Raw genomic sequence first — 27,094 nt, 5'->3', positions numbered from 1 at the left:
ACAGCTACTAAATTTTGGTAAGAATATTAATAGTGTATGGCGTCAAATCCATTACATACTCCATTACTTGCCCTCCTCCTTGCCCTAGGCCACACACAGTCAGTTCAGAATGACAGAATTTCTACCCCAAAAGGAAAAACAAAAAGCTCCTTCACTCCTTAGCTTCTAGTCCAGGCCAATGATATCTTACAGAGTGTATTAGGCTACCAGCATTTTTCATGCCCTCCAGCTCTGGGTTACAGAAGCTCTACTGCAGGAAAAAGCATGAAAAATCTGGATACTCTTACCCTACCCAGGCTGGATTCATAGGTGCTAGCTACCCACTAGGCACAGCAGGCCAAGAACAATAATGTTTATCCTACCTCACTGAAAAGGCAGAGGTTCAAAGCCAGACAAGACAAGCTTAGAATACCACAGGCCACAATCCCCATGTAATTGCCTGCACGTGACGCAGCGAGTGATACTATCCAATGGGAACCAGGCCACTAAGTTCACCTACCTACAACCCCAGAGTTTCAGCACACAGGTTTTGCTTAGGAAGAGAAGCACACTAAGAAGATAAGGAACTCTAAAGCTCTCCTAAAGGAATTGACTTCATTTAAAATAGAGGATGGAAAAACTCAAAGACTAATTGCAGACTCAAAAACAATGAAGATTTTGCTTATATGAAATTAAGACTAGTATTAGCTTCACAAGGACAGTGAGCTAAACTGCAAACCAGACGGAAGTTTAACAGAGAGAACCAGGGGAAGGGACAGCTAATAAAAGCTCTCCTATGGTCAGAACAGACCTCCAACACAACCCTCTAAAGTTCTCAAATTGAATTCTATTAAGCTTTTTAAGTCCCACAGCCTTGCTAAAAACAATAGAACAATCAGTCAGCAATTGGTGGAGGCTAACAGCTGGATGTGATAACAACAAAAGCAGAGCTTTAGAGAGCTTAGAGAAAAAAATAGAGCCTTGCTGAAATTACTATCATCCGAGGGTGAAAGTGTGTCTCCACACACTTTGAGGAACAACATTGGAATAGGCACATGGAGGAGGAAACAAATTTCACTACAAGAGTCCAGCCAAATGACTTAATAAATAAAATAGCAGTGGTCCTGGAAAAGGCAAAGGAATTAGGTTCCAGTGTGACTACAATAAATTATCTAAAATACCTGGTTTTCAGGAAAAATTACAATATACAAAGAAACAGAAAAGTGTGACCCATAATAGTAAAGGAAAAGTAGGCAAGACAAATTGCATTTGAAAACTTCAAAGTACTTATTAGAAATAAGCTCTTACAGGTAAATAAAACAGTGTTTAAAGAAAAAAATATGACAATGTCTTATAAATATAAAATATCATATTATGTCAAAATTAAGAAAAAATGGAAATTTTTGAACTGCAAAATATAATTATTGAAATTGAAAATTTTATTAGAGGAGTGATTGACACTCCCATTAGCAGGCAGAAGAATCAGTAAATTTGAAGATAGATCAATAGATTGTACAATATTAAGAACAGAGAGGAAAATGAACAGAACCTCTAAAAAATGTAGAACACCATTAAGTACACTGTTCTGATGGGAATACCAATACAGAGGAGAGGGAGAAGAAAGTTGAAAAGTTTTGTTGTTGTTATTGTTGTTGTTTTCAAAACAAAGCATAACAAATGCTGGCAAGGATGTACAGAAAAAGAAATTCTCAACCACTGTTAGTGGGAATGTAAGTAAGTATGACCATTATGGAGAATAGTATGGAGGCTCCAAAAAACTAAAAATAGATCTACTATATGATCCAACTATTTCACATCTCCATATATACAGAAAGGACATGAAATCAACATAACTAAGCAATATCTGCAAGCCCATATTTATTGCAACTCCAGTTACAATAGCTAAGATATTGAATCACCCTCATAGCCATCAATGAATGAACAGATAAAGGAAACTTGGCATATACACACAATTAAGTATTATTCATCCATAAAGAAGAATAAAATCCTGGCATTTACAGCAAAATGAATGGAAGTAGAGAATAATATGTTAAGTGAAATAAGTCAGACACATAAAGAGAAGTGTCAGTATCTCTCGTGTGTAAAGGTTAAAAAAAAAAGTTGAGCTGAGTAGATAACAATGATTACTAGAAGTTTGGACACGGGAAAAGGCTGTATTTGCTCTATGCTGTATGCACTATGCTGTATGCATATTCTGGAATATCACATGAAACTTCGTTAATATACAATCAATTCATGTTAACGAAAAAATTTTAAAAAATAATAATGGCTGACAACTTCAAATTTTCATGAAAAACATTAATCCACACATTCAAGAAACTAAGCAAACTCCAAGTAGAAAAAAAAGACATAAAAATCCATACTCAAATACATAATGGTAAAATACTGTAAGAGAAAACTCCTGAAATCAGCATAGAAAACTGACTATGCACACAAGGGAACCCTAATGAGATGAACAGCTGACTTTTTTTTTTTTTTTTTTTTTTTTNCACACAGAAAAAAAAAGAGAAAAAAGAAAAAAATTACTACACAAAATTATTCAATAACAATGATTTCCCTTTCACTCGTCCTATAATCTAATACTTCTATATTCTCACATCACAATCTACCTCTCTCCCTATTCTCTCTCTGTCCACCATTAGAAACTGTAAACCCTTATGCAAACCTACTGGCTATATGGTAAAAGATAACCAAACTCATCATTTCTGTTTATAGTTGACATTAAAAAAACACTTTAAATATATACTTGTTTTTCTTTGTATTTTTAGCTTCTTTAAAAGATAAGTCACAATACATAGTTGAGTTTGTAATATGTATTCATGTTATATTTAAAACAACAATACCACCAAGGAAGATGGAAGAAAGAATAAACTCCTACAAAAGTAGTATCTCTATCTCTCACTAGAATAAAGTTAATATAAACTTGAAGTATATTCTGATGGATTAAGATATACATATGGTAAGCCCTACAACCAATACTAGAAAAGAAGCTTTTTAAAAATTAAAATGTTAAACTTCTAAATAATTTCCTTAATGCAAAAAAGCAGCAAAGAAATAGAGCAACAAAAGAACATGAGGCATGTAAAAAATAAATAAAATGGGCCAAGACTGGAACACCTGCACTACCCGCTCAGAGAGGAACATGGTGCTACAGTTCCCTATCCACCAATAGGCAGCTTCACCCAAACTGTCTTCATCTTGGGACATTGTAACCACCACCATAGCCCTTCCCTCGTGGTAATCTCCACCAGGGGACATAATGATAACCAAACTCATCAGGAGGCAGCTGCCCATTGCAGCACCGCACGCCACACTGTGGCATCACGGAATAGGCCACCCAAAGACATCTCACTAGACCATCCTTTCAGCCCATCTCTAAAAGGGGTTGCCTCCATCTTGGGATACCTCCACTGCTATCTTGGGTTACCTCTGTTGCCAACTCTGCCATCTTTATTTGGGGCAGCTTCCATCTTGGGACATCAACTGGGGCCTAGAAGCCTTACATCAAGGTACCTATAGGTTTGATGCTACTGCAGTCACTAACTAGGGACTTGGCTGCTTCCATCTCAGGACAACAACCAGGACTTGGAAGACCATCACCAAGGTCCCTGTGGGTCCATGTGCACAAGAAGTATCCCTGCTAGGTATGCTAACAGACATCAACCTGTTGCAGAGGCAATAGGAAGCCTTGCATGGGGTCACCTCTCACCTTTTCTCTTGCTAATAGCCAACTTCTTTTGATTTCCCTTTCACTCATCCTATAATCTAATACTTCTATATTCTCACATCCTACTTCATAAATATCACAACCTACCCCTCTCCCCATTCTCTCTCTGTCCACCATTAGAAACTGTAAACCCTTATGCAAACCTACTGGCTATGTGGTAAAAGATAATCAAACTCATTATTTCTGTTTATAGTGACAAAACTGTAAATGTCTAAATAGAAGCTAATTGATTTATGGCTACATATTGGTAAAATTGAATTGGGTATAAACATTGATTTCTCCTTTAAATAAAGGTATTGGTAACCTGCAGGGACATTACAAGATTATAGGGTAGAAACTTCAATACCTCAGGGCCACACTGCAAGAGAGGAAGGCACACAGACAACATGAAAAAATAAGAGAGGGAAGTGCCCCAAACAAACCAAGATACTACAGTGATAGAATCCACTGACAGCAGAATAGATAAAATGTCAGAGAAGATGTTCAGAATGTGCACAATTAAAATGATCTGCGAATTAAAGAATGACTTAAGAGAGCAAATACATGAAGAAATTGATCACTCCAACAAAGAGATAAGAGAGAAAATACAGGCAACCATTTACCACACAACAAAGAGATAAGCGCAAATACAGGTAGCAAAAGATTACTTCAAGAAAGAGATAGAGATTCTGAAAAGAAAAAAAAAACAGAAATCTTTGAAATGAAGGAAACAATAAACCAAATAAAACACATAATAGAAAGCATCACCAACAGACTAGATCACTTGAAAGACAGAACCTCAGACAATAAAGTTGACCACACAGTGAAGATGGTAAGAAACCATGAACACAGCATCCAAGAATTATGGAATAACATAGACCAAATCTAAGATTTATAAGGATAGAGGAAGGTACAGAGATTCAAACCAAAAAATAAATAAAATGACAGATATAAATCAACTATGTCAAATATAACATTAAATTTATAGCATTAAATACATAAATAAAAAAAGATTAGGAGAAAACAAAAAAATAGGTTTCAACTATACATTCTACATTGAACAAAATTTAAGTTGAAAGAGATAATAAAAGTAAAAAGATACAAAAGATATGTTGACAACAAACAAGAATCCCTATAATAACATCAAACAAAAAGACATTAAACATGTTTCTAGACTATAATAAATGTTTATAACAATTAAATTTCTTTAAGAAAACATACCAACTATAAAAATGTTTGTCCTAACAAATAGAGCCCCAAAATATATGAAGCAAATACCAACAGGATTTGAGAGAACAGATATATTAACTATAGGAGCAGTCATTAAAATCTAACTTATAAAATGAATGAAATCACTATAAAATAAACAAGGAGATAAAAGACTTCAATGATACCATAAATGAACTAGATATACAAAAAAATATGGAATACTAGATGGCCAACATGAAAGTACATATTCTTCTCAAGTACACAAAGAACATTCTCTAATATAGACCACATGCTAGGTCACAAAACAAACCTCAATAAATTTGAAAGGACTAAAATCATACAAAGTATGCTAACTACAATTAAATAAAATTAGAACTCAAAAGCTGAAAATAATTTGAGAAATTCACGAATATATAGAAATGAAATAACACATTTCAAAATAATCAATGATTATTTTGAATCACAAAGATATCAGAGTAACTGTGGATGTATCTCAGTGATATAAGGCTTGCCTAGCATGTGCAAGGCCCTGGGTTCTATCCCCACTATGGGGGGGGGGGGAGACACCAAGAATATTAAAAAATACTTTGATATAAATGAAAATTAAGAGAAGACATATAAAAACATATGCCACAAACCAGAAGTAAAGCTGATAAATGCTACAACATACATGAAATTATTACATCAAGAGAAAGAAGCCAGACACAAAAGGCCACATTTGGTATAATTCCATATATATGAAATATCCAGAACAGACAAGTACATAGAGATACAGAAAGTACAGTAATGGTTGCCAGGACATGGAGAGAGGGAGATTAGGGAGATACAAAGTTTCTTTTGGAGGTGATGGATTTATTCTGGAATTAGACAATGGTTGTACACTATGAATATACTAGAAACCACTGATTTGTGCTCTTTAAAATGTACTCTTTAAAATTTAGAATTTTATATTATACAAATTTTATCTTAATAAAAAAAAGATTTTTTTTCAAAAAAAATTTAACTTCGTAAGTCATGGGAAAACACAACATTTTTGTATTCCTATGAAAAATGCAAAATTTGGATGAAATCAGGAGGAAACATCAAACCCAAATTGGGTGTATTCTTCAAACAAATGACTAAGATTGTTCCAGATTAAAGGAACCTAAAAAGATATGACATAATCTTGGATATGATCCTGGATCAGGAATAAATATGAAAACCTGGCAAGGAACAAAATATCAAAACCTAAGGGGAAACCACACTTCTATCAAGTCACAAGCAGAAAAAAGAAATAAAAAGATACTGTCCTGGTAGAATAAATGGTATTCCCTCAAAATTCACACCTGTATGTAGCTTCACTTGGAAAGAGAATCTTTGCAGATATTATCAAGTTACAATGAGATCATGTATTAGTTAGATAAAAATGAGGTCACATTAATCTACTACTAGGTTAATGTGTCCTAAATCCAGTGACTGGTGTCCTCATAAGAAAACCATGTTTAGACAGAAGCTAAGACTGGAATGTGGCAGCTACAATCAGAGAAAGTTCAGGATTTTCTGGCATCCACCACATGCGGGAAAAAGCAAAGAGCTTTCCTGTAGAGCCTTTGAAGGAGCATGGCCCTGCTGATAACTTGATTTAACACTTTTGGCCTCTAGAACTAGATGATAAATTTCTGTTGTTTTAAGCCCAAAGTTTATAGTAATTTGTTACTGTAAACTTAGGAAGCAAAAAACATTTCATTTTAAACAGCATACAAAACCCAACCAACTAGAAATTATTCTAACAAAATAATTATTGGTATTGCACACCACTAAAGAACATTTTCTATAAATGTTCTGGGAGTACTCACTGTCCTCATTCAACATGCTTAGTTGACCAAGGGTTTATACTCCTAAGTAAATAGCTTAGAGGCACTGGTGTTAAAAACAATAAAGACTAAATAAAAACATTTATACTATAACTGCTCAAGATTGAAAAAGTAGACAACAATTCAATACCCAACCACAGAAAAACAGAAATTAGTAAAAGGATCTATGTTCAAATGGTAGGGTTTTTCATATGGGGCTACAATCTGCCAACAACCCTACATTTCCCTAACCCATTCACTCTTCCTCCTAAATGATTATTTCATACTGAACCCAGGGTGCTTAACCAATGAACCACATCCCCAGCCCTTGTTACTTTTTATTTCGAGAGAGGGGCTCCCTAAATTGCTGAGACTGGCTTTGAATGTGATCCTCCTGCCTCAGCTTTCCAAGCCACTGGGAATTCTACACAATATTCTTAATGTGCCTGAGTTTTGAGAATGAACTGTCTCATGGATCAGTTGTGGAATTTTCCACTTGTAATATCACATTGGTGCTCCAAAAGTTTCAAATTTTGGATTTTTGGATTAGAGATTCTCAACCTTTATTACTTTGCCTATCAATAGCTTCTGATAATTTCATTCTCTTTTGAAATGCTATTGGCCTCAAATAGAACACTCTCCAGGTTTTCTTGCTAAATAATTAATGGTTCATTCTCAGTGTCCTTTTCTAGTTATTTCTCATCTCTCTGACAAGAAAATTAGTGTGTCCGGATTCTGAAACTGCTGAATCCAGATGACTATTTAATATATCCTCTAGGATGCATAACAAACATTGTAAATTAAATGTGTCCAAAACTGAGCTTCTAACTAGGAATGGAACCGCCACATGACCCAGCTGCACCACTCCTTGGTATTTATCCCAAAGAATTAAAGCCATCATACTATAGTGACACATGCATATTCATGTTTATACCACAATTCACAATAGCCAAACAATGGAACCAGCCTAGGTGTCCATCAGCAGATGAATAAATAAAGAAAATGTAGTATAGATACACATGTGGAGTTTTATTTAACCATAAAGAAGTATAAAATTATGTCATTTGCAGGTAAATGGCTGGAACTTGAGACCATTAAATTAAACAAAATAAGCCACACTCAGAAATATAGGGTTACATGTTTCTCTCACATGTAGAAGATAAAGAGGAAAAAGCAAAGAAAGCTGGAACTGAAGGAATCTCATGAAACCTGACAGGAGACCAGGAGAGTAAAGAAATCAGAGGAAGGGAGGAGGGAAGGAAAAGGGGAATGATACTGGCCAAGTTATATTGTTATATTTTTATATGTACAAATATGTAACAACAAATCCCACCATTGTGTATAATTATAATGCACCAACAAAATATGTGAAAAAAAGTATATATAAATAAAACTGAGCCTCTAACCTTTCCCTTTTTTCTGAAATCTGAATTAACCACAATTCCATTCTTTTGGTTATATTCATCTCTCACTCCTTTCTTTCTCATCTGCTCCATATACAACCCCTTAGTGTATCCAACCCATGTTGGTTCCACCAACCAACTCTCATCACCCTCCCATTGCCTCCTTGATCCCAGATACCACATCTCTTTCTTAGATTATTACAATCCTCCTAAATCATCTTGCTGCTTCTGCTTTTACATCAAAATCACAACACAACAGCCAGAATGCTCTAGCCCAAACCTAAATCAGACAATGTCATACCTCTGCTCAGAACCTTTGGTGGTTACCCATGTGCTGTGGTTTAGATATAAAGTGTTTCCCAAAAAACTCAAGTATTAAAAACATGATACCCAATGTAGCAGTGTTCAGAGGTGAAATGATTATATAATGAGAGCTGTAATCTAACTGGCGGATTACATACTTGATAGATTTGTAATTTGAATGTATTACTTGGCAGTAACTATAAGCAAGTGGAGCATAAATGGAAGAGGTAGGTCACTGGGGTCATGACCACAGGGATTGTATTTTGTCACCTTCCCTTCCCTTTCCTCTCTTTCTCTCCCTCTCCTTTCTGGATGTTGTCCTCAACTATGCCCTCACCTTGGCCCAAAGAAATACAGTCAGAGCTGAACCTTTGAAACCAAGATCCAAAAATAAATTTTTCCTCCTCTAAATTGTTCTTGTCAGTTGTTTTGATCACAGCAACAAAAAGCTGACTAAACACACCATGTCAAAATAAAAGCCTTATAAGGACCACCAAGACCCTACAGAGTAGGTTCCCAATTACCTAAGGTCATTTCCTACCACTTCCCTCACTCTACTTTAAGATACTTTTCTACACCAGCTATACTGGCCCCTTACTGTTACAAGCTGTTGTACTAGATGTCCCTCTTCCTAGGATACCTGTCCTCCATAGGTATGGCTCACTCACTAACCCCATGCAGATTCCACTCAAATGTCTTCTCAATGAGGTCTTCTCTGGCCATTCTTTAAATGCAACAACCTAAAACTTCTTATCCTCTTTCCATACTTTCTTTTTCCTCCATAGCACTTATTACCATATAAAATACATTTTACTCTCTATTTTTATTATCTGCTTCTCATCATTACAACATATCTCCAAAACATAAAATATACTTTTAAAAGTCTCTGAAGAAAGTGTAATGTTAACCAATACATGAAAAATTCAAAAACAGGCAAATTAATTGATTGTTTGCAAATATATATAGAGAGAGAATTTTTAAAGTCTATAATAAAAAAGAAGTAATCAACCCAATATTAAAATAATGGTTACCTCTCTTTGGGATAATGGTGGGAGTGTCACCATGGAGGGACACATAAGGGCTTCCAGGGTGTCGTAATGTCCTTTTTATTGGCTTAGGTGGGCAGTGTTCATTTTCTTGTGGTTCTAAAACTGTTAAATACATGTGTGTGTGTGTCTATGTGTCTGTGTATACATATATTCATATACTCGTTCATATGTAATAGTTATCAATTTATACAATAAAGTAGGAAAAAAGTACTATAGATTTTAAATCACTTGATAAAAGTAAATCTATAGGGTTTTTTAAATTATCAATTTATAAATTTGTGATTTTAACTAGGCATTCCAAAAATCAGAACCTATCATGATGTTTATACATATAATAGTCTTTCTTGTCTGTATAAACATTTTGTACTAATTTTAATAAATCTCCCTGCTGTACTATTTTTAACATGTGGGTGTAACCATGTGTATTTCTATTACTTCCCATATAAATATGTACTATAACATTTTAAATTATCAATCTCTTACTAAGAATATATTAGGATTACTTCCAATACAGAGTTTGACAAAGAATCAATAAAATTTTTATTTAAAACACTTCAGATACTCACTAAGCAGAGAAATAAGAAAGAATGGATAGCATATTCATCAGGATTTAGTGAAATGTGATTTAACTAATAACATATTCATAAAATTGTTCTATATCACTTCATGAAACTTCTGACAGCTAAATTTCTTAGAAAATCACAAAAGTTCAATAATTTGATTGGCTTTGAATAATTCAATGTAAAAATAACTCCCATTATATCAAATTAAAGCCAGAATAGTTAATTTCATATAACTATGAATAGCCTCTTTATGAAAACATTTTTAAGTATATGTAATTCAAAGACTTTTTAAAAGTACAGATCTAATATAGTACCACAGAGGCATTATCCTTATGTTCATTACTTGTCCTTTTATTATCTTTAAAAACATAGTTGAAATTTTTTATTTTAAAAATTTGATAATAATATAATAATAAAGCTGCCAGTTGTAAATAATAATATTTAAAACATTCCTTATTTATTAAAACTTGAGGTTTTTCACAGAGTTAAAAAAAAAACACAATAGAGGAGATGATCTACCTACACAATAGGCCAAGAAAATCTGAGGTCTCTGTTATCAGAGTAAACCTTGGCATAGAGGAATAAGGACGACGTAAGTGGTCAATTATAAATTCTATACATGCAAAAATGTTATGAGATGTCTCATTTAACAAGGTTACAAAATCCTGTCTACAATGACCCTGGAATCTAAACCCTTGCAGCAATAAGAATGTTCATTCTTTTAGTCTTTCACTGTGAAGAAATCAGACCTAACTACGCCTGAGGAATTGAGGTGGCAGCAATGACTTGTATCCTGAACTTAAATGACTTGATTCTTTTCCAAAAGTGGCAATAAAAATGTATTTGGTCATTATATACTGAAAATGACCCTCTTTGTCAAATCATCATACATTTGTAGCATACTATGTTAAATTTGAGAAGTCAAATCAAACACAGACTTCAATTTCAACAACTCAACTAATAAGGTTGAGTACTTTATAGTATGTATTTTGACCACATGGACAGCTTTTTTGTGACATATCTGTTCAAATCTCTTGTCCATTTCTTCATTGAGTTTTCTTACATTTTCCCATTGATCTGTAGTACTTCTCTACATTTTCAAGATGACAGCCCTTTGCTGACATTATACATTTCTAAATAGATCCCAAACTGTGACTTGCATTTTTATCTTCTTAGTGATGATTTTAGATATATAAATATTGTTCATGCTATTACTTTTCTTTATGAATACCACTACTTGAATCATTTTTAAATTTTTTACCTATTAAAATAAATATACTTGCCTTTGAACCTTCTAGAATACTAACTATCTTTTACATTGAGATCTATAATTGGTCTGACATTGATTTCTGTGTATGCTGTGAGGGAGAGCCCAATATTCAACTTCTCCAATTGTACATTCAATTGGCCCAGATCAATTTATTGAAAAAACTGCTCCACAGTGCCAACTTTGTCAATGATCAAATGTCCATATGTACATTTGTCTATTTTCATATTTTTACAATAATAATCTTATATTGTATGAGATTTGTTAGAAGTCTTCCAGGTTTGATCTTTTAGAATTTGTTTTAACTATAGTTGGCCCTACGCATTTTCAGATAAATTTTAGAATCAGTATGTTAGTTTACAAAAGAAAATTATCTGCTAAAATTTTATTAGGATTATATTAAACCTACAGATCCATTTGGGCAGAATTTATATCTCTATAATATTGAGATTTTTCAAACAATTATCAAAATGTAGTCTCCATTTATCTAGTTCTTCTTTAATTTCTCACAATACAGGCTTATAGTTTTGTTTCTGTAAAGATCCTTCATATACATCTTTAGATTTGTTCCTTAAGTTGTTAATGTTTTCTGATGGCAACATAAGTTATATTGCTTTAAAATTATTCCTGGTATACACAATTACATTTTGTTGATTTTTTATATTGATCTTTTATGCAACAACCTATTGCTCATATACCTTATGTATGATATCATATTTTACTTTAAATGCTTTTTTGCATTGCCTAGAAACTCTAATACAATGCTGAATAAAACTGGTGTTTTATTCAAAAACCCTCATCTTCTTCTCCAACCAAAAGAAAAAGCTTTCAACATTTCACTGAACATTTACAATAGTTTTTGTGTTAGAGTGAATTTTTTACCATGTGAATTATTTGCTTTTCTTCTAGTTCACTACAATTTGTGTCATGAAAACATGTTAAATTTACCTAAATATTTTTCTACATCATTTAAAAATATTATAGGACTTTACTTCTCTATTCCTTTAATATCTTAATTACCAAGGAAACTTCACCCATGAGGTGATCTAGGCCTGGAAGGTTTCTCATTTTGTTTTGTTTTTGTTTATATGTATGATTGTTTACTTGTTTTGAAGCAAGAATTTCAATTACAGACTATTTCATTGATATGAAATTACTCCAATTTCTATCTTTTCATGTGTCATTCTGGAAATTTTTGTTTTCCTAGAAATTTGTCATGATTCATCTGATTTTTTAAATTTACTGTCTTACATCTGCTAATCATATGCTCTTCTTAACTTCCAATGTCTATACAACCTTTAGCAATGTCCCTTTTCAATCCTGACATGTTATTTGAATGACATCTTTGTTTTTAGGTTCTGTGTGGAATTTGTTTATTTTATATTATTTATTGTATTACTCTTTACCAACCAACATATTTGGTGATTACTGGTGACTTTATGGATTGTCTACATCATTCTACTTCATTAATTTGTGATCTAATCTCATATTCTTTTCCTTTTCCTATCTTTATTTTCTTTATCCTTATTCTGCTGTTTTTTATGTAGCTTCATAAAAAGATGCTTTGGACTACTGATTTTCAGGCTTTTAAAAGCATTTTCTAATAAATACACTCAAAAGGTATAACTCTCCCTCTTATTCCCTAAATCACATATATTTTAATGTGTTATCATTCTGTACAAAATATCTTCTAATTATTCCTTGACCAATTATTTCTAAGGAGTTTATTAATTTTTATATTAGGGTTTTTCTGATTTTTTTGTATATAATCACCAAGAACTCACTTTTGGGTTCATTTCACTGTGATATGTTACTCAGTAGGTTTTCAATTCTTTTTAATCTGTTGAGACTTGCGTTAAAACCCAGCATATGGTAAATTTTGGAAAACTTCCATAAGTACTTAGAAACAATGTGTATGCTGCAATTATATAGTTCTGTGCTCTCAAATATCAAAACCAAACTGTTAGTTGTGCTACTCAACCTTTGATATTTTTGTTTTTTCAATTTACTGATCTTGTGTCAATTACCAAGGGAACTGGATTAAAAATACTGTACTATGATTTGTTCTGTTTTATTCTGTCAACTTTTACTTTATTAATTTTAACATTGTATTATAAGGTCTACCTAAATTCAGAATTATTATATGTTCCAGGGAGACACTTGGCTCAAATTCTTGTCTCATTTTAGCACAGCTGTGCCAATTTTCTTTTATTTGGTTATTAGAAGACATATCTTCCTTCTATCCTTTTATTTTCAACTTTTCTAAATATCTTTATTTCAACCTTTTCTAGGAAACAGATGACTAGATTTTGTTTTTATATTCAGTTCAAAACCTGTTGGCCTTTAATTGGAATATCGTTCTCTCACTTTAGTAAACTTTGATTTCCTCACATCTATATGTAATCATCAAGTGTTCTGTAGTTAAATGCACCACCTCACGATATCCTAGTTGACACACCTACTGTTCCTTTTCCATGTCTTTCTTGCCTTCTTCCAATTCCACGGAGAACTTGTCACCATCCTCATTTTCCCATCTATTCCCTTGCTAGATATACAAAGATGCACTTTTATGCTGGTTGTTACTTAATAATAAAATCTCAAACCCTTACCTATTAATATGTAATATTAGTTTATCAATTCCCATGTTATATGAGGATTTGAGGTTTTCACACCCACTCATCTCTCTTCCTGAAATTCATGCCATCATTTTCATGCATTTGAATTATATGTGTATTTGAGCTTCTATTATTATCAGACTTTTATAAAATATTTAAATTTATGCTTTTTTATTTCTCTATATTCTATCAAGTATCTAGGACTATTTTTCTTCTACTTCAATAGCATTTATTTTATTTATTATTTCCTTTACTCCCGATCAGCTATACTCAAATTCTCTAGGTTCTTGTTTTCTAAAAATGTTTTTATCTCACTTATTTTTTAAAAGTATATTTCACTGGGTATAATTATAGGCTGGTGATTATTTTCTTTCAACCATCTAAAAATATCATGCCTTCTTGATTTCATGCTTTCAGTTAAGAAATCAGTTGTTAGTATTGCCCCTAAGAGAGGGAACATGCCTTTTCCCCTCTAGCTGCTTTTAAATTTTTTTCTTCCTGTTTTCAGCAGCTTTACCATGATATCTCCTAAGTTTCTTTGTACTTACTCCCTTGGTGCTCACAGAATTCTTCAATCTGTAGCTTGAATCTTCTGTCATGTATGAGAAACTCTTATTTATTTCCCAAAAGAAAAAGTCTAATAATCCTATCTATTTTTTTCAAAGAATGTAGAAATCCAGGTATATTTTTGAAAGTAGAGGTAGCAGAAGAAATCACAGCTTAGTGGAAAACTGTTCTTCCTTTAAACATATAAAGTAATGAAAAGCTAGAAGTTCAAAAGAATGTATACTGTCTTAAAATATTCATTTCCCAGATTTTACAAAGGGAAATAAATACAATAATTCTATAATAAATTCTATATTAAAGTTTATATACTCATAAAATCAATAAATGAAAAATAAATTAACAATATTTCAAACATAAAGAGAATGCTATATATATAAATAGGTAATTTATTAAACAAGAATCAAATGACTACATAAAATAACACTATTCATAGCAGTAATTGGAGAAATGCACATTACAATATCAGTAAGATATTACTCATACCTACCACATTGACAAAAGTAAAAATCCTGATAGTTGTATTGGTGACAACATGAAGACACAAAGACACTCATACCCTGCTGTTGGAAGTATACATTACCACAATCACCCAAAAAGCAATTCAGCAACATGCAGTCAAGTTGAGGGTGTTAATACCCTCAGACACAGCAATTTCACTTTTCAGTGTATACCCTAAAGAAACTATTGCACACGGTCACAGGAAGAACAGAAGACATATATTGCAGCATTGTTGATAACAACAAAAAAGGAAAATTGAACCAAATATCATAAGCTTTTTACTTCAGAGGAAATTAGATGATGAAACAGAAGAAATATTTTTTATATTTTCGAATATCAATAAAATATGAGTTCAAAGAAGAACAAATCCTAGGATAAATTCTATCAGAGCTCAGTTACAGTGTTAAATAAAATTCCTCATCTAAAATTAACATGATATAAGCACTTATCAGTATAAGTAATGCAGGAAAAATGGTATTTCTGTGGGATTAGAAATCATCTTAAAGTGAATCATTTATATAAATGATGGCTACACAGAAAAGTTATTTATGTATTTTATGTTATTGCTACATAATAACATGTTGTTAGTTGGTATAAATATGGAAAAAAATCCAAGAAGTTTTCTGTGAAAATATTTGGTAAATGCCACCACAACACAAATATGAAATACAACAAACACCAAATCTTCTCCTTACCATGCTTCTGCCCCATCTACTCACCAAGTCTTAGGGTTAACTTCATACTTATAAAGGTCATCTACCAATCCATATTTGTTGCCTGGCAATGCTTTATAGCCTCCATGAACATAAATGGACTTAGTTATCTCATCATACACACTTGTATGCCCATATCCACCTTGCACAATAGCACCTTTTGTTTCTGGAACAAGCCAAGTGTTTGACGCTATAATGGAAAGAAAATAAACCATAGGTGTTTAAAAATACAATTCATATATCACCAAAACTATCAACAAGTTAGTTTTAATGACACATTTTTATGAGTAAATACTGTATACTTAATAGTTATTTAGTATTACTTAATAGTCATGAAATGTATTAAAAATGTGCTAAGTGCTACATTAGATACAAAGTAACACTAAAGCTGAGTAACACTTGTCCTTCGTTAGAGAAATTTATACTCTGAAATACTGAAAATCCGAATTTCTGTGTACAAGAGAAAAGGGAAATTTGTCACATTTGAAAAAATTATCATTATTTCACAAAAGAAAAAGTCTAATAAATTGCATCTTTATTCTTCTACACATTTTCGGATTCAAATATAAGCCTAAATAAACTATTTAGCAAGTATTTTATGAGAGCCTACTATGTGACTAACTTTTAATTAGTCACTAATAGTACAAAAATAAAAATTATATGATCACTGTCCTTAACTAAAATTAACTCAGCAAATTTTCAACAAATGCTGGTCCTAAAACTAAATTTCCAAGGCTCTTGACAACTGTGTTATTGTTAGGATCCACCAATTTAACTACAAATAAGAGATTAGAAGACAAAGGAAGAAACATCTTCTTCTTATGTCTCTAGAAGCAATAAAGGACAGATGGCAAACAGAAGTAATGGCAGTGTTGGCTTCATAACACTGAGTAGGGGTATTTCCAGCTTAGGGACAAAAGTGGCACTTGCAGTAGCTCAGGAGCTGATGTGATCACAGGCTCCAGCCTTGCTGTATTTCAGCTTCTAGATTTCCAGGTGATCCCACTACCTTGGGTATCCTTAGCCCTTCTAGCATCTGTGTAGTAAATTCTCTACATTAAATTCCACTCTACTTGCTGTATTTAGCAGAGGCACGTACTCCCTATTGCTGGTTCATTTATAGAGATAACCATATGCAAGGCATACTTATAAGAACATGCAGATAAAAATCATGTAGTTTGTTGGCCTTAGAAAATTTAGATGATAAAGAGCAACTATAAAGAAATCTGTCATTTGTTTTTTTGTTTGTCTGTTTTGGGGTTTTGGTACCAGAGATTGAACTCAGGTGCTTAACCACTGAGCAACAACCCCAGGCCTTTTTTGTATTTTATTTAGAGACAGAGTCTCACTGAGTTGCTTAGGGCCTTGCTAAGTTGTTGAGCCTGGTTTTGAACTCGCAATCCTTCTGTCTCAGGCTCAACTGCTAGGATTACAGGCATGTGCCATCACACTGGGCTGTCATTTGTTTTTAAATGTACACCCAGACCATAACTCTATCATACCTCTATCTTGTCACCTAAACTTTGACATCATAGAGAGTTCACTGAAAATACCCAAATTAATAAAAAATGAAAATGATGGTTAAAAACTCTTCACATTTACAATATTCTAAGGTAGTGAAGAAAGTGATTCTTCACTGGCTATAAAAAATATGAAGTATCAAAAGGAATCATTAAAGCCAATTGTGCTTTACAGAATTTGATTAATATTCTTTAGCCACTTGTTAAATGTTCACGTATGCCTAAAATAAAAGTTTTTCATATTCTTGCTTGTTCTTTTTTTTAATATTTATTTTTTAGTTGTAGTTGGACACAATACCTTTATGTTATTTATTTATTTTTATGTGGTGCTGAGGATCAAACCCAGAGCCTTACATGTGCTCTACTTCTGAGCCATAACCCCAGCCCATCTTGATTGATCTCTTTTTAAAAAGAAAGATAAACTGGCTTTGTAACAAAAATATTGAATAAAAAATTATAAATGTAAAAAGTGAAAAAATAACGTTTGCCCCAGCCCACTTTGTAGAGTTATTTTTCACCATCTTATATATTCTGTATGTTCACAAGTGATAGTTCTAAACATTTTAGTATATACACATTTTAGTATAAAACACATACAGGATATGGAGATATATATATATATTTGTGCCTCCCAAAATACTGTTTGGTTGTTATTCTTTACTTAAAACATTTGAGGAATCTGTCCACACCCTTTCTTACATTTTTAGCAGCTAAATTTCATTATATTGGTAATGCGTAACTTATTTAAATAACTATTTGGGTTCTCAATTTGCTCTTAAAAAACAATAATGTAATAACCAACTTTGTAATCATCAGCAGCTTCATTATCTAAGACATCATGTCCTATCTCTCAGAAAGTGCACCACTGTCTCATTTAATAAAAATTCTTTCAGGAGTGTATCATTGCTATTCCTTTTTATTTGAGAAAATCTAGAATAAGAAAAATTAATTAATAAATCAAAAGTTTAAAAGTCAACATATGGGGCATTGCTCCTCCACACAGACCATATAAATAGCGTTGAGTGACAATTAAAGGAGAATTCTAAAAGGTATAAAGAGGAAAGCACACTGGCCAGTGACTCCAGGTCTGGAGGAAGTGTATCTCCTGACCTCCCCCAAAGGAAGAAGATGTCCAAGTTCAACATTCTCCCACCTCAATCATGAAGCAGAAGGTAACTCTGGTGGGATTATATCTCCCTAGATGTAACAAGAATCCCATGGACAACACCAGATGATCCTATCAGCCCCAGAGACCTAACAAACACTACTTACATTAAACAGAAGGGAGAAACAGTTCCCCATCCACACCATGCCCAACACTGGAAATGGAGGTCCTATCACAAGACCTAAATACCTACCTGTTAAATGACTTAAATTAGGCCCAAAGACTGCCAATATAAAAGCCAAAATGTTAAGGTACAATCAAAAATTGCACATCGCATTAAAGACAGGAAAATCACAATTTGAATGAGAAAATATAAGGAACACTAGCACTGAGATGGCTGAATCAGATGTTGAAATCATCTGACAAGGATTTTAAAGTAATCATAATAAAAATATCCCAACAAGCAATCACAAATACTCTTGAAACATCAACAACAACAACAACAACAACAAAATCTCAGCCAAAAAAAGTTAAAGGAAAACTAGAATAACAAATAAAAACTAACTGGATAGGCTCAAAGGGGAGGGTGGGGGAACCCTGTAAACTTGAACAGATCAAAAAACCCTCACAGATCAATAAAATAAAATAAAAAACAGAGAAAATCAACAACAAAAACAAGTCTTGGAGACCTTTGAGACAATAACAAATGATCAAACATTCATATCATCAGAGGAAGAGGAAGAAGAAGAGAAGAAGAAATGGGGCTAAAAGAGTATTAAAGAAATGATTGCTATAAACTTATAAATTTTGTATAAGACATAAACCTACAGATTTAAGAAAACAAGCAAATTCTAAACAGGATAGATCTAAAGAAATCCATGCTAAGATACATCTTAATTAAATTTCTAAACTTTAAAGACATAGGAGGAAAAAAATCTTGCAAGCATACTGAGAGAAAAGACACATTACCTATAGAGAACGTCAATTTAATAATAGTGGATTTCTCATCTGAAAACATTAAGGCCTAAAAGAAGCAGCACATTTTTCAAGTATTGGGGGGAAAACTAACCATCAAGCATGAATCTACCTCTCATGAAATTGTGCTTCAGGAATTAAGAGGGATAGACTCTTAAATAAAGACTAAAAAAAAAAAATGCGAGCTAAGGTGGAACTAGGGTTGTAGCTCAGTGGTAGTACACTCGCCTTGCATGTGTGAAGCACTGGGTTCAATCTTCAGCACGACATAAAAATAAATAAAATAAAATAAAGATATTGTATCCATCTACACCTAAAAAAAAAATTTCTTAAAAAACAGCTAAGGGAAATTTTTCAAACAGAAAAGGAATGATAAAATAACGTTGAAGCCTTCCTTCTTCTCATGAAGTTTATAAATCTTATTTGATGGAGACAAAAATAATACCATATGACACTCAAGACAATATGTAAAAGTGGGAAGATAAACTAATGTAAATGGAAGCAAGGTTTCCAGACTTTACTTGAGGTACTAAAATGATGATGCCAATAGACTGTGATGAGTCTAGAGCACCAAGAAAATGAGACAAGGGCTGGGGTTGGGGCTCAGTGGTAGAGTGCTTGCCTCACATCTGTGAGGCACTGGGTTCAATTCACAGCATCACATATAAATGAATGAATAAAAAAAGGTCCATCAACAACTAAAATATATTTTTTAAAAAATTAGACAAAGAGATGCTCAAGAACACTATAAGCAAATCAAGATGAAATCCTAAAAATAACATAACTCGCAGGAAACCTGAGAAACAAAAAACAATAATAAAATAAAAAGCACAAATATATCAAAATTATCTTATGTATAAATACATCACATTCTTAAAATGACACAATTGTGGAAATGAGAACTATAGTTGTCACTAGTTAATGGGAAGAGGGAGCAGAGGTACAAGGGAGGTGGGTGAGTTTAAAAGGAAAATGTGAATGATCTTGGAGAGATGGACTATTCTGGACTGACTGTGATGGGGAACTGTCTATAATGATGACTGTGGTGGGAGACACTTGAAACATACAAAAAACTGCACAAAACTAAATGTGCACATACACACACTCAAGTACAAAACTAGGAAAATCTGAATAGGAATAGAGGATTGTATCGGTGTCAATAAACAGAGCTGGAACATTACACTGAATTTCTGCAAGATCTTTTTTTTTTAAGAGAGAGAAAGAGAGAGAGAGAGAGGGAGAATTTTTTAATATTTACTTTTTAGTTTTCGGCGGACACAACATCTTTGTTTGTATGTGGTGCTGAGGATGGAACCCGGGCTGCATGCATGCCAGGCGAGCGCGCTACCGCTTGAGCCACATCCCCAGCCCTCTCAAGATCTTATTAATGAATAAAATTGTAACGTGTATACAGGATCACTCTGTTACTACTTCTTACAGCTATATATAAATCAACAATTATCTCAGTTTAAGTTATCATATACATTCACCTTATTAGTAATCAGGACAATTCACCTTAAATGCAATATTTCACTTAACTACTTGACAAACATTAAAAAACAATTTTTTAAAAAAGTATCAGCGTCATGACACAGGTCTAATGCAAATGTATGCTTAAATATTACCACAGTGGTCTGGAGTGGTTTTAGACAAAAAAATAAAGGAAATAATTTGGTTCAAATAGGAAACAAACTTAAATGTAATATTAACTATGATTCTTATTCTTTTTTAAATTTTTTTAAATGTTTTTAGTTATAAATGAATATAATGCCCTTATTTTATTTTTTTATGTGGCGCTGAGAATCAAACCCAGTGCTTCACATGTGCTATCACTGAGCCACAACCAGAGCCCCTGATTCTCACTCTTCTTATGTTATTTTGTACTTGAAAATGTTCATATACTATAAAAAAAATCAGTTGGTCTCAACAAATATTGAAGATAACAATATACAGGTGAACTCAAAAAGTTTTTATTTACATGTAACTTGCTTTTTTAACTCAGACATAAAAATTGTTCATATTAAAGAATACCACATGACATTTTGATACATGTATCACATGATATTTTGAGACATGTATACATTATGTAATGTTATGGCAGGTTACTATGCATGAATTTTATATTTAATTTGGTAATGTCCTCTATCATATTCCCAATTTATAAAAACTGTATCACAGTTCAAAAGTAGCTCAATAAATGAGCTATAAATTCATGACTAAATTAATACATGTACTTATTTAATAAATAATAAATTAGCTAAAGATACTAACACAGGATAATGACGTAAAAGTCAAAAACAAAAATTACTCAAATGCACTGAATGTTCTTCATTAGGCTGTGATAGAGTAATTTATAAAGCATTTAACTTCCTGCCATGAACAACTTAAAAAACAGAAAAGAATATATTAAAAATGGTTTCAAGATACTGAATACCAAGCACCACAGGACACTGATCTTAAATAAAAGAGAAACTGGGTAATCTCTGTGATTGCCAGAGCATACTGACTGAAGGAAAGGTCCTGACCACTGCATAATAAGTGAGTCTGAATAAGAAGTGCAATCTCAGACTGCAAAGAGTGTCTGAAGACCTTGCTGAATTGAGAAAATAAAGATGAGAGTTCAAAGAAACCAAAGGAGCTAGAATTCGTAGGACACAATACTAGAGTTGAGGCAATTGAGCACCAAGAAAAGGAGTCTAGTTGAGTAGCCACTGGTACTTCCATAGGAGAAAACTACTTGAGCCTATGAAAAAGACCACTAAAAAACTAACAAGCTCAACAACTCTTGTATCTCAAAGAGGACTCAGAAGAATTTGTGCTCCAAGTAACAAGAGAGAAGAAGATAATAATAACAACTCATTCTACAAGAGCTGTTTGGTAGAGCCCTGAGAAAAGGTCATAATACTGGAATAAATGAGCAATACACTACAAAAAATCCACTCACAACAACCTCAGAAGCAAACTTCCAAAATGTTAATAGTGGTATAAGGTAACTTAACTGCTTGTTAGTACAAACTCCAACACTACTTAAAGGAATATGACAAAATCCAAGAACTGGGAAAGTACAAATATACAATTTCCGAAATGCATTAAGAAATGAACAATTGTAAGAAGGCAAGGCAAATATTACCTTTCACAAGAAGAAAAAACAAACTATAGAAAGAGACCCAGAAATAATATAGAAGACAGAAACAGCAGAACAGAATGTTTAAAAAAACTATTGAAAACATGCTCAAGTATGTCCAATAACATTGCAGAGAACTGGAAGATTAAAAAAATAATAATAAAACAGGACCCAAAGTTTAGCACAGTGGAAGAGTGCTTGCCTAAATGCACAAGGTCATGATTTAATATCCAGGACCTGCACAAGAAAAAAAATGAGATGCCTAGAAATGAAAAATACAGTACCTAAAATGAAAATACATTTAAGAGTATTAATACAATATTAGATATTATAGGGGGAAAGAACTTAAAATATGTGGTCATGGTAGGGTAGATAGAAATAATGTTTGAAGAAATCATTTCCAAAATTTAGTGAAGCCTTAATTTCACAAAACCAAAAAGGTAAATGAAATACAAATAAAGGGGGAAAAATATAAAGAAACCCCCATCAAAGAAAATCCTGAAGTAGAAGATGAGCAAGCAGAAGAAAAAGGTAAGAAGGGCCATGAAAGTAATTTTAAAACTACTAAGACAAGGAAAAAACTGTCAACCTAAAATTTCTGTTCCAAAACCAAAAATAGGTCTGGGTACGAGGCTTGGTAATACAGCACCTACCTCGCATGCTTGGAACCCTGTGGTCAATTCCAAGTACCACAGAAATTGAAATTAAAAAACAAAAGACCATCAAAGTAGAATTCTATGCCCAGAAAAATATTTTTTCAAAAATAAGAGAAAAAGAAAAGTCTATTAAGACAAAAATGAAAAAAGCAAGCAAAGACATACCCTATAAGAGATATTAGACTAAATGAAAATGATACCTAATACCAGATGAAATGTACTTATACAGACAAATGAAGAATATAGGGAAAACTTAATATGTAAATAATTATAAAATAATTCATCTCTCAATTTTTGTCTACTTAAAATTTTCAAAACAAACATAACAATTTCTTGTGATGTTTATAACATAGAAATATGATATCAGCTCAAAGGAAAGGGAATAAAATACAGATATACTGTTGCCAGGTTCTAACACTATATATATAACATGTTATAACATTATTTGCAGGTAGAATATGACAAGATTAAGGTATATATTGTAAATCATACAAAAATAAAACAAAAAGTAAAATTAATGAATAGTCCTATTGATTCAAAAAGATAAGCAAATTATAAATAATATTTTCAAAGAAATTCACACCAAAAACATAAACTACTGAAAACTAAAGATGAAAAAAATATCGTGGAAGTGACTAGGAAAAAAGTGACAAATTACTTATAGAAGAACAACAATTCAAAAAAACTGTGACTTTGGGCCAGATTGTAGCTCTGTGGTAGAGCACTTGCCTAGCATGTGTGAGGCAGTTGGTTCAATCCCCAGCACCACATAAAAATACACAAATAAAATAAAGATTCTGTGTCCATCTACAACTAAGTGTATACATATATATTTTTTTTTTTTTTTTAACTGTGACTTTAGACCACAGAAGCCAGGAGGAAGTAGCTCAATGTTTTCCTTTCTTTGTGGGTGGGTGTGGCTCAACATTTTTTAAGTGCTGAAAAAAACTATAATTCACAATTCTATATGTATAAACATATCCTACATAGACATGTATAAATACATTTTCAGATGCAAAGAAGATAACCCATATATTTAATGGAACTGTTCTAAAAGAAATGCTAAAAGAAGCTCTTCAGAACAAGGGGAAATGGCAAAGAAAGAAAACTTAGAATGAAGGAAGAACAATAGATGAGGTAAATACTTGAGTAAATATTGACTATTTTCTTCTTCCTTCTTGTCCATTTGATGGGGTGAAACAAAAAATAACAACATGTCCTTATGGTGTTTCCAATGTATGTAGACACAGTAAGTAAGCAGCTACAATATAGATTGGAGAGGGTAAACTGTGGTAAGGCTTCTACATTCCAACCCACAAGGCAAAATATTGATGCTAAATAAAATGTAAAAAGTTAAGGACGTATCTTAAAATCCAAAGAAAAAATTACTTTTCAAAATTACAAAGGTAATGTCAAAATCACACTAAATAAGCTTAAAGTGGAATACTGCAAAAAAAAAGTCAAATAATACAAAAGAAAACAGGAAAGGGGAATCAGGAATGAAATGAAAGTAAGCAAAGAGGAAATGAATAACAAACTAGTAGACCTAAATTTAAGCACTTCAACAATTATGTTAAAGAAGTTAATAATAAAGAAAAATGAAATTATATAACATATTCACATAATAAAAAGGGAAAAAAGATGGACATGACAAATAGAGGACAAAAATCAAAATAGCATGATTAAACTCAATCACATTGATAACCATACTAAATGTAGATTGTCTAAAATACACCAAGTAAAAGGCAGCATCTGTCAGATGAGGTTGAGAGCAAAAAGCAGTTATCTGCTCTCAATGAGGTACGACATAAAAACATGAAAGTATAAAACAGTAAAAATAAAATACTCGAAGCCAAGTGCAGTGCACATGCCTGTAATCTCAGCAGCTCAGGAGTCTGAGGCAAGAGATCATAAATTCAAAGCCAGCCTCCACAACAGTGAGGTGCTAAGCAACTCAGTTAGACCCTGTCTCTAAATAAAATACAAAACAGGGCTGGGCAGAGAGCCCCTGAGTTCAATCCCCAGTACCCCCGAAATTAATTAATTATTTTAGTTAAATAATACTGTAATTGTGTTATGCAAATCATGATTTTACTATGAAAATTAAAAGGCAGAAGTATTAGAAACAATAATAACTTGCAGGTAGAATATGACAAGATTAAGGTATATATTGTAAATCATAGTGAAATAACTTGTTAAGGGATATATAATAGACAAAGATCAATATTGGAGTTGAGTATAAGTAAAAGCATAGTTATTTTATGTGATCAAAGTTAAATTGATATCAGCTTGAAACAGCCTTTTATAACTATGTTTTATATAAGCTTAATAGTAACCAAAAAGCAAAAATCTATAGCAGATACATAAACATAAAAAGTTCAAAGCATATCACTATAGAAAATAATATAATCATAAAGGAAGATAGCAAAGAACTAAAGATCTTTAAAAAAAAAAAAAAGACAGGGCTGGGGTTGTGGCTTAGTGGTAGAGCACTCTCCTAGAATGCATGAGTCACTTGGTTCAATCTTCAGCACCACATAAAAATGAAATAAAGATATTGTTTGCCTACCTACAACTAAAAAATAAATATTTTAAAAAACAAAGACAAAAAATTAACAAAATGGCAGTAGTAAGTCTTTACCTATCAATAACTATCTTAAATATAAACGGATTAAATTCTCCCACCAAAAGATATATAGTGGCTGAATGGATTCAAAAACAAGACCTAACTCTTTGCTGCCCTCAAGAAGCTCACTTCATCTTTAAGGACACACACATATTAAAAGTAAAAAGATGTAAGAAGATATTCCATGCAAATAGAAATCAAAAGAGGGCAGAGGTAACTATACACCATACAATGACAAAGAGATAAAATCCTCAAGAAACTGTAACAATTATGTCCAATGCTGGAGCGCCTAAATATATAAAGCAATTATTAAACCTGAAAGATAGATAAAATAAAATACAATGAGAAAGAGAACTTCAATGTCCCACTTTTAACAATGGAGAGACTATTCAGACATAATACACATTAGACTGGAGCTATATTTTAGACCATATGAACCTAACAGGCAATTTCAGCAATAGCAGTAGAAGACTCATTCTTCTAAAGCACACATGGATATTTTGCAGGATAGGTCTTATGTTAGGCCACAAAAGAAGTCTTATAAATTTAAGATGAATGAATCAATGTCAAGTATCTTTTTATCACAATGGTATAAAATTAGAAATATCAGAGGAATTTCAGAAAATTCAAAATGTGTGGAAAATTAAAAACAGGTCAAATAAGAAAATAAAATAGAAATTTAAAAATAACTTGAGACAGTAGCAAAACTTATGGGATACAGCAAACCAGTTCTAAGAAGGGAATTAATAGGGAAAAAAATGAGATCTATTACAAATAGATCTCAAATATTTAAGATTAAATTTCAAGGAACTAAAAGAGAACAACTAAATCCAAAGTTAGTAGAAGGAAAGAAATAATAAATTTCAGATCAGAAATAAATGAATTAGAGACTAGAAAAACAACAGACAAAAAGCAATGAAACTGAGAGTTGGTAATTTGAAAAGATAAAGTTGGCAAACCTGCAGCCTGAGTAAAAATTTAAAAAATAGACAAAACTCACAGAAATAAAATCTGACACAAAAGAGGTAATATTACAACTGATACCGCAGAAATATAAAGGACTGTTAGAAATAGCAATTATATGCCAACAACTTGGATATCCTATAAGGAATGGATAAATTCCTAGACATATATAACTACACCATGAAGAAACAGAAAATCCGAATAGACCAATAACAAGTTAGGAAATTAAGTCTTTTATCAAAATCCTCCCCACAAAGAAAAGCTAAAAAAAAACAGATGGCTTCAATGGTGAATGCTGCGAAATATTTAAATAAGTAACACCGGTCCTTCTCAAATTCTTCCCAAAAAATGAACAGGAGGGTACACTTTCAAACTCATTTTATGAGACCAGCACTACCCT

General features: G+C 32.5%; 1 protein-coding gene across 8 annotated transcripts in view; it reads right to left on the bottom strand.

Annotated features, from left to right (window-relative positions):
- Nucleotides 1-27,094, bottom strand: part of Atrnl1 (attractin like 1) — a 708,669-nt gene that overhangs the window by 598,836 nt on the left and 82,739 nt on the right. For 7 of the 8 annotated variants that reach the window (XR_007349210.1, XR_007349211.1, XM_048807394.1 and 4 more), the window contains one exon: nt 15,732-15,915. The exons of the other annotated variant lie outside the window; for it this stretch is intronic. Coding sequence is in view for 5 of the 7 variants with exons in the window: in XM_048807394.1 (XP_048663351.1) it covers nt 15,732-15,915 (184 nt within the window). In the remaining 2 variants the exon portion in view is untranslated. The remainder of the gene's footprint in view (nt 1-15,731; nt 15,916-27,094) is intronic. 8 annotated transcript variants of the gene reach the window in all.

Source organism: Marmota marmota, unplaced genomic scaffold (genome assembly GCF_001458135.2).
Source record: "Marmota marmota marmota unplaced genomic scaffold, marMar, whole genome shotgun sequence".
Taxonomy (NCBI): domain Eukaryota; kingdom Metazoa; phylum Chordata; class Mammalia; order Rodentia; family Sciuridae; genus Marmota; species Marmota marmota.
This window is presented reverse-complemented; position numbering and strand designations above follow the sequence as displayed.